We start from the raw sequence: 8,553 nt of genomic DNA on the forward strand, positions 1-8,553 counted from the left end.
GTTTGTTTTGTTCTAAGGTAAAAATACATAAACTAGAAGTTTTTGCTGACATAATTATACCAGATTGCAGATATGATGGCTGCGTTTGTTTTTTTTTTCTTCCTGGTGCTTTTAAGCACATAATGTGAAAATCTTGGAATATTCTGAACTTTCTCAGGTCTGTTAGTATAGAATGGACACCAGAAATGAAGTGTAATCAGAAAGTCTCATTTCATCCAATTTCAAGCAGCAGTGTTAGGGATTACAGAGAAAAATAGGAAAAATATTATTGCATATTTTTTTCACATCATTAACAAAATGCATGCGCTTCCTGGATGTGGGCGAGGATTTTTGCATCAGCATTATTTTTGCTACCCTTTGTGTCAAGTGTAGTTGAAAGATAATTTTAAGTGTCAGGTATGAGACAAAATACTTCATTTACTTGATGTGTACATTAAAGTGTGTCACCAACTGCAATGCTCAAGGAGTGATGAAGTTTGAAGACAGTGCATATCTGAATAAATAACCTTGCTTCAAGACTCTAGGCAAAATGAGAGTTCTGTGAGTATCTGATAATTATTTGTTACGCTCTGTTAAACACAGGCAGGAGCCTCAAATACCTTCTGATGAGGAAGAAAATGGCTTTTGCAGTTTTGGAGCATGGTTATGCTCCTTTCATGGTTTTGTGTCCGTTACTGCTTCAGTATTTTCTGCAGCAGTAGAGGTTATCTGCTAGGTGGGAAACATTACAAAAATATTATTGCAGTTGAGTAGTTCCTCTTAATAAAATATAAAGGAAAGAAATACTTCTGTTAATTGGATCTATAAAAATAGGGTCAAAGGTGATGATGCAATACTACATACAACCAAGCACTAGGAAAGTGTCATCCTGGTGAGCTTTGGGATGCTGTCAAAATGTGTTTGTCAAAAAACAGCTGAGCTGTTAATACTGTTAATAAATCCAATCTGACTAATGTGCCAGTGTAATATAAAATATTGCAAGTGTATGAAAGGACAGTTGAATTTAGGTGTAGCTGAAAATGACTTATTTTGGCTTAGAAAGTGTAGGTAGAACTGGAAAAAAGCAAAAATTACAGAGCAAAAAATATGACTTAGAATACTGAATTTCTAAAAGTCTACCTGACATATAGAGAGTTTAGGTTATTTGTGGTGGTAGTTTGCCTCTTATTGTCTTGAATTAGATGTTGTGTGATCTGTGCTAGTATCTTCAGATGCTGTTTTAAAAGGTAAAGATTGATAGATGTATGCATTTCAAATCTTGAAAAAATTACTAAAGGGAATGTGTGTGCTGTAATTGCAAGTTTTCTCTTCCTTACGCTCACTACCTTTTTGTGATTGCATCGTTGGTTGTTGGCTCTATTCAGGAATGTGTGATTTAATTTATTCCTGAACGTTTACCAGCATAAACTTCGCAAGGTCTTGTAGTTTTAAATAGTTCACATTCTCATATTTGCTCTGCTGATTTATTATTTATTTTCAGAACTATTTTTAAAACGCACAGTAGTCTTGAAAAGAATGTTTTGTGAATACTTGTTCTTTAATATAAATTTTTCTTTCAGAATCAAGATTGGAAGGCTGGCTATCACTGCCCGTGAGAAACAACACTAAAAAATTTGGGTGGGTTAAAAAGGTAAGAAAACAAGATTTGTGATCCTCTTTCATACATATTCTGGACTTTAAATTTATTGCAGGTTTTCAACACTTAATTTTTTCTTTGATACCTGTTCTCTCATTACTTAAATGTGTAAAATATATTAGCTGGTATAGCTACGTCTGAGAGGAGCAGGTTAAGATGATTGTAATAGGTTAAGACATTTCTTTGTGCAGCCAGAGGTGAGAACAGCCTTTCACGATATTCAAATGTTTGTACATTCAGCCATAAGCATTCCCAGCAGTATTACGTAGCTGAAATTCAGTGGAGTCTGGAAGCAGATGCCCTTGACAAATCCTTTATTTAGGAGAAAAAAGTAACAACTGCTCATCAGCCTTGAGCAGCCTTCGCTCATTTACTGCTTTTCAGTAACCTCTTTGATAGATCTCTGGCCAAAGAGTAACATCTACACTTTCATGCCTGTTCACTTCCTGCTCAGTCAAACTGTTAATTCTTGAAAAAATTCTGGAAGCAGGAGGACTTCTAGGTAACTAGCTTTTTAATGAAGATTTTTAACAATGCTGGTAAGTAAAACAGGGATCTTTGAGTTTGATCTCTATTAATTGTGAACCGCACAGCTTAAATAGGCATCGTAGATGACAATTACTCTTGCTGCCAGTCCAAGCGGAGATTAAATCAGCAAAATAGAAATGAAAAGCTTTTATCTTACTTTCTTCCAGACTTCATTTTTATCTTTTCATAGATATTCAAATCTGTTTAAATATCAGTTCATCTGATAAGATAAATAGATTTATCAGGTAGTCAGAATTTTGTTTGTGGTGTGGTGAATTTATTGGCCAATCCTGGACAATGCTACTGTTGTCCACTTAGCTACCATTTAATAAAATGTAGGAAATATTGCTGTGACATCTTTGACATCTGCGATGAACCAGATTAAAATGTGTATTTTATCCTTTTCTGCCCCCTAACAGTATGTAATTGTGAGCAGTAAGAAGATCCTGTTCTATGACAGCGAACAAGATAAAGAACAATCTAATCCCTATATGGTGTTAGATATAGAGTAAGTATTATCATGTGAGAGCCCTTCTCTGCTTTGTAGGTGAACTTTGTCAGAAAGACTTTGACAGAAGCCTTTTGAGGTCCAGTCTGGCAGCACAGTGTCAAATGAGGTGTACTTTTTGTCATCTGAACTACAGAGCTGGCACCTTGGGTAGCTGTTGTGGTGCAGAACTGCATTGGCTGTTAGTGGTGGAGCAGCACTCAGCCTGACACAGGTAGCTCTGTGAGCTCAGGTGTAACCGCACTGGTCCTGCTAGCTCTGCTAGACCTACCTCACGTACGCGTTGTAGCAAGGAACATTCAGAAAGCTGTAGCAGAGAGGCTATAATTTTCAGTGTTTGTACACTTTTACTTACAAAATGTCCTTACAGGTGGTTTTTATAGTTCATTAATTTATTTTCTTAATAAATGCAGAATGTAGGTATTCAGAGGCTGGAGCATGGGGAGAGGATGGTGTTAGAAAGCTAACGGCAATCATTAAAGTCACATGATGGGTTTTCAGTGTTGTCATTTTTTTTCCCGCAAACACAGCAGGATACTGATGACTTCTTTTTATTTAGGGTTTTTGGAAGTTTATGTGCAGATTGAAAGACAGGACTTTAATGGTGCTTAGAAATTTGTACTGACAGATCCTTAATGGCTCTAAGTGTGGCTTGTTGTATCCTAAATTATACTGCCAATTTACATTTATCATTTTGCTAACATTAATGTTTGTCCTTATTGAAATAATTTCCTATAGCAAACTCTTCCATGTCCGACCGGTCACTCAGACGGATGTGTACAGAGCAGATTCCAAGGAAATTCCTAGGATATTCCAGGTATTCAGTAACAAATTAATGTTTCTACTGTAAGAAGCCTGCTATTTCACACATTGTCAAAAATATTTTCGTAACTTTTGTCTAATGAAATATTTACAAAAAAATTCTTGAAAACAGAATCAATTCCAGTGTAATTCTTCAGTCTTTCTGCTTGGACTATTTCTCTGAATTTACATTTACCATCTAGGAGTTCTGAGATTATTTTGCTTTGTTTCTAGATCCTGTATGCTAATGAAGGAGAGAGCAAAAAGGAACAGGAATTCCCTGTGGAGCCTATGGGAGAGAAGTCAAATTACATTTGTCACAAAGGACATGAGTTTATACCTACGCTTTATCACTTCCCAACCAATTGTGAAGCTTGCATGAAGCCACTGTGGCACATGTTTAAGCCTCCCCCTGCTCTAGAATGTCGCCGTTGCCATATCAAATGTCACAAAGATCACATGGATAAAAAAGAAGAGATAATTGCACCTTGCAAAGGTAAATAGCAGATATTTGAATGTGCGTATGGTCACTGGAGTCACAAGGTGTTCTAATAGATCAGAGGATTCTAGTAAAGGTCTGACACCAACTAGACATAAAAGGTAGGTTTCTTTTTTATTGGTGTGTAGCTGTTGGAGCCTTTCTAAGGGTGTCTGCGTGAGGGTCAGCTCGATGCTGTGAGCCAGCGTCTGGACACATCTGCTGGGTTATCAGCTTCATCCAGTAAAGTGCAGTAGTCACGAGGCTGCTCACAGCATGCGCTGGGCTGCATCGCTGTGCAAACAATAGTGCGTGTTGTGAAGCAGATGACATTCAGTGAAGTTTACTCCTTGTGACTCACCTTACAAGGTTTCTTGGGCTCAGGCACATCTCTTTGTGTTACCCTTTCTTGTTTTTTCCCATTGTAAGTGTGTATCTTCCACGGTAGTTCAGTTGTGCCCTCGAAATGTTAGGAGGGGGCACTGTCTGCAGCCAGGAAACTTCAAGTTTTACAAAACCTCGTTCACTTTTCTGATGATTTCTTTGCTGATTTCTCTTTGTATCGACTGCCAGACAAAGGTAATCTGACAACTAATTTTTGATGTGGGGATGTGTTTATAATAGTAACAATATTAAGTTTTGTTTTGAAAATCCTTACTACAGTGTACTACGATATTTCAACGGCAAAGAATCTACTACTGTTAGCTAATTCTACAGAAGAACAGCAAAAATGGGTGAGCCGACTGGTGAAAAAAATACCCAAGAAGCCTCCAGCACCAGACCCCTTTGCTCGATCTTCTCCCAGAACTTCCATGAAGGTACAGCCAAACCAGTCCATCAGACGACCAAGTCGACAGCTTCCACCAAACAAACCAAGGTAACATGAGAGCTGCTATTCAGTTTGTTTTAAACATTTTACTACAGTTAATGTTGTATGAGTTGGTAAGGATGATTGACCTCAGATGTTGTTGACCGCTGACATGTGGTCTAGCATACCATCTTCTATAAATCTCAGTTTAAGAAGAGCCGCCGTGTTTGTTCCCTTGGTTAAAGGGCCTTGCATTACCTGTTAGTTAATCCTACCTTGCTGATAATGTATCTTGTTGCTCTTACATAACAGGCAGAACTGGTAGCAGCATCTATAGTCTGATGATTCCTGTGAACAGGCGGCTGGTAGGGAAAATGGGGTTTGGCTGGGCAAAGAGTCAGTGAGGGGGAGGAGAGGTTTAGAGAAAGAGGAAAAAAAAAAAAGGTTTAATGATGTTTGAGATGGCCATGACTGCACCTGACTGGAAGTCAAACAGTGAAGTTAAGTGCTTGTGGTTCCAATGAACCTTGGAGAGAATGGATGCCTTCAAAAAACATTATAGGAGGCCTTACACACAGCAAAAAGAGTACATGTAATTTGTTTGCTTGGTTTTGAGGTGTGTGTTTGAATTGCTACCATGCTCTAAGTGTTATATGCGTGATCATGGACTTGGATGTTAGTGTGTTTCATCTGACCAAAAGCCTTTACCTATGTTTGGCTCCATTGACAGCTGGTATTTAGGCAGAGTTGTTTTCAGAGTTTGTGTCCTCCCTGTGTAGAAGAGCAGCATGCAACGTGCTCCTGGACATGTACAGTGAGAAGCTGATTCAGACGAATCTCACATTGTATCTCTGCCCATGTGGTTTCCCTTTGCCGCAGTGGTGGGCACCTGTCTGAGCATCACTCGCACTTTTTGCAGGAGGCCAGCAAGGTGGGGGGTTACCATTTGGTCAAGGAGGCCAGAGCACTTACCAAAGGGTGTGGGAATTGGTTTTGAAGCCTCATTCAGCCCAAAAGGACTCATGCTTGTGTCTTATGGCTCTTAAAAGAAAGGTCTGTTAAAGTTCTTCTGATTTGAGGAAAAAATGTCTATACAAAACCCAGTAATCTGTTAGTGGATCAGTGATGTGCTGCATTGTGGAAGTGATGACGTTCTGCAGGAAGTGCTTATGGGATTGCACAGTACATTTCTGGGGTTTTTAGTTTGCTTTTAGTCTGCTTTTTCCATCACCCAGAGCACTGGCTGATGCTCGGTTGTATCATTCCCCAGTCATTGACGGCCTGTGGGAAGTTTGGTCTGACCTGTGTTTATTGCAGTATTCCCGCTGCAATGGGCAATTCAGCAGTGGCTTAACGTCTTCCCTCAGACAGGAATTTCGGCCCTGGGTCGAGGGTATTGCTCGCTTTGTTTCCGTGACCAGGCTGCCACCAAGTATCCAGGCTGGCTGGTTGGGGACTGAGCTGGCTGTGCTGCCACAGCAGGGACGGCAGCATAAGTGTGCTCTGTCTTATGGTGATGCTGCTGTTATCCCAGAGCAGCCAGACACTACAGAGAGTTACAGCACTAAGAAGAAATGGGTCCAGAGGCTATGAAGATGATCAAAGGGCTGGAGCACCTAAGCTGTGAGAGAGTTGGGGTTGTTCAGCCTGGAGAAGAGAAGGCTCCAGAGAGACCTTAGAGCAGCTTCCAGTACTGAAAGAGGCTCCAGGAAAGCTGGGGAGGTACTTTTTACTACGGCATGGAGTGACAGGATGAGGGGGAATGACTTTAAGTTGGAGGGTTAAAGATTTAGATTAGATATTAGGAAGAAATTCTTCACACTGAAGGTGAAGAGGCCCTGGCCCAGGTTGCCCAGGGAAGTGGTGGTTACCCCACCCCCAGAGATGTGGATAATTCCAAATGAAAAAAAAATCAAATCAATCCCTAATAAATTCTTCAAGTGTGTTAGAAATTACAATAGCCATAGTTCATATAATACATGAATATTGAGCCTTTTGGGGATATATCACATTTAAAAGTGTAAAAACTTTAAAACCTGAAAACCTAAAAAAATCCTGAAGCCCAATCTGTTTAAAGCGTGTGATTAACTATTAAACACTGTAGTGTGTTTAATTAAAACACGCTGAATGCTCTGTTAGGGTATGTTTCTGTCTCTGCCCTCTATGGCAGGCATGTAATCCTGATATAAAATCCATTTTGCTCGCTGGAGAGATGACTGGGCTGGGTTTCCTGTAGCCGTAGCAATTGAGAAATCAGTACTTGAGGAGCTGGTCTAAGATCCTTCGATAATAACAGAAAGAGATGATTGCCTCTAGGCAGTGATTCATCCCATCCCAAAATTCATGCCTAAAATAGGTAAAATGACTCATCCGCTGACAAGGTTTGCTTACTTGCTTTTTGTTCTGTACTGACCATAGAAGGAGCACAGGCAGCGGCACCTAAAGAACGGGTTGATATATTCTCTTTTTTGGCACTGTTTAGCTTTAAATAATGAGCTACAGCACAGCTGTACAGCGTAACACCAGTGCATTTGGGATACAGTGAAATCTTGCCATGTGTGTTTGTAAAGTCAGATTCTTTTCATATTCTACTCGGCAATCAAAATTATTTGATTTTATTGGAGAAATTGTCAGCCTTGCAAATGTTAGCCACATTTTGGGCCCCTCTCTATGAGAACGATATTGAGGTCCTGGAGCACATCCAGATAAGAGTAATGAAGCTCGTGAAGAGGCTGGAGAACAAGGGTTATGAGGAGCGGCTGAGGGAGCTGGGGTTGTTTAGTCTTGAGAAGAGGAGGCTGAAGGGAAACCGTATTGCTCTCTACAACTACCTGAAAGGAGGTTGTAGAGAGGTGGGTGTTGCTCTCTTCTCCCAAGTTGACAGGCAGTAGGACAAGAGGGAATGGCCTCAAGTTGTGCCAGGGGAGGTTTAGGTTAAACAACAGGAAAAATTTCTTCACAGAAAGGGTTCTCAGGCACCGACAGAGGCTGCCCAGGGAGGTGGTGGGGAGTCCCTATCCCTGGAGGGGTTTAAAAGACGGGTAGGTGTGGTGCTCAGGGATGTGGTTTATTAGTGAGCAGGTACAGTTTTCTCAGTAATCTCAAAGATCTTTTCCAACCAAACAATTCTGTGATTACTGTCTGGAAACGGATAGCAGGAGAGCATAAACAAGAACAGCAAGCAGCTAAAATTATGAAATTAGATGTTCTTCTTTTTTAATGAAATTTTAGGGGAAAAAGCACGGTAGGTATTCCATAGAACTGAATGATTTGTGAGATAAAGTTCCAACAAACATGGTATTCCTGGCTTGCACAAACACTGACTCTTCGTATTCCATGATAGGCAAAGAAAGGAACCTGCCTACCTTAACGTGGTCTTTTTATTTAAAAGGTTTAGTGATAACACGTGGAATGTTGAAGTCTCTTACAGAAGCATGATGCACATTAAATGTCAAACCCTCCTGTTGCAGATTACTTGATCTGGCATTTAAGGACTGGGATTGGTCATTTGATGATGTTGATGATATTGATGGTGATGATGATGATGATGACGATGTTTTTGATTTCTGAAGAAGTATAAGGGGTAAATCTAAACGGAGAAGAATGGGTTTGTTTGCCTCTGAATACAGCATGCTATGTTGGATTTTGTTTCTCAAAGCAGAATGAAAACAAGATCTCATTTTAAGATTTTAAACAGTAAAAATGAGATTCTGTTCATGATGATGGATTTTGGAGGAGTTGTTTTCATTAAAACTAAGTTATTGCCTTTGTTAGTGTTTTTGCTTTTCTAATTT

General features: G+C 39.9%; 1 protein-coding gene across 3 annotated transcripts in view; it reads left to right on the top strand.

The window, feature by feature from the left end:
• ROCK2 (Rho associated coiled-coil containing protein kinase 2) overlaps positions 1–8,553 on the top strand; it is a 110,376-nt gene that overhangs the window by 91,765 nt on the left and 10,058 nt on the right. For 2 of the 3 annotated variants that reach the window (XM_069850501.1, XM_069850503.1), the window contains 6 exons: positions 1,560–1,630; positions 2,584–2,672; positions 3,411–3,489; positions 3,708–3,969; positions 4,615–4,828; positions 8,230–8,342. In XM_069850501.1, coding sequence (XP_069706602.1) covers positions 1,560–1,630; positions 2,584–2,672; positions 3,411–3,489; positions 3,708–3,969; positions 4,615–4,828; positions 8,230–8,329 — 815 coding nt within the window. In that variant the 3' untranslated portion in view covers positions 8,330–8,342. The remainder of the gene's footprint in view (positions 1–1,559; positions 1,631–2,583; positions 2,673–3,410; positions 3,490–3,707; positions 3,970–4,614; positions 4,829–8,229; positions 8,343–8,553) is intronic. The other variant, XM_069850502.1, reaches the window with a different exon arrangement.

The sequence above is a fragment of the Phaenicophaeus curvirostris genome, chromosome 2, assembly GCF_032191515.1.
Source record: "Phaenicophaeus curvirostris isolate KB17595 chromosome 2, BPBGC_Pcur_1.0, whole genome shotgun sequence".
NCBI lineage: Eukaryota > Metazoa > Chordata > Aves > Cuculiformes > Cuculidae > Phaenicophaeus > Phaenicophaeus curvirostris.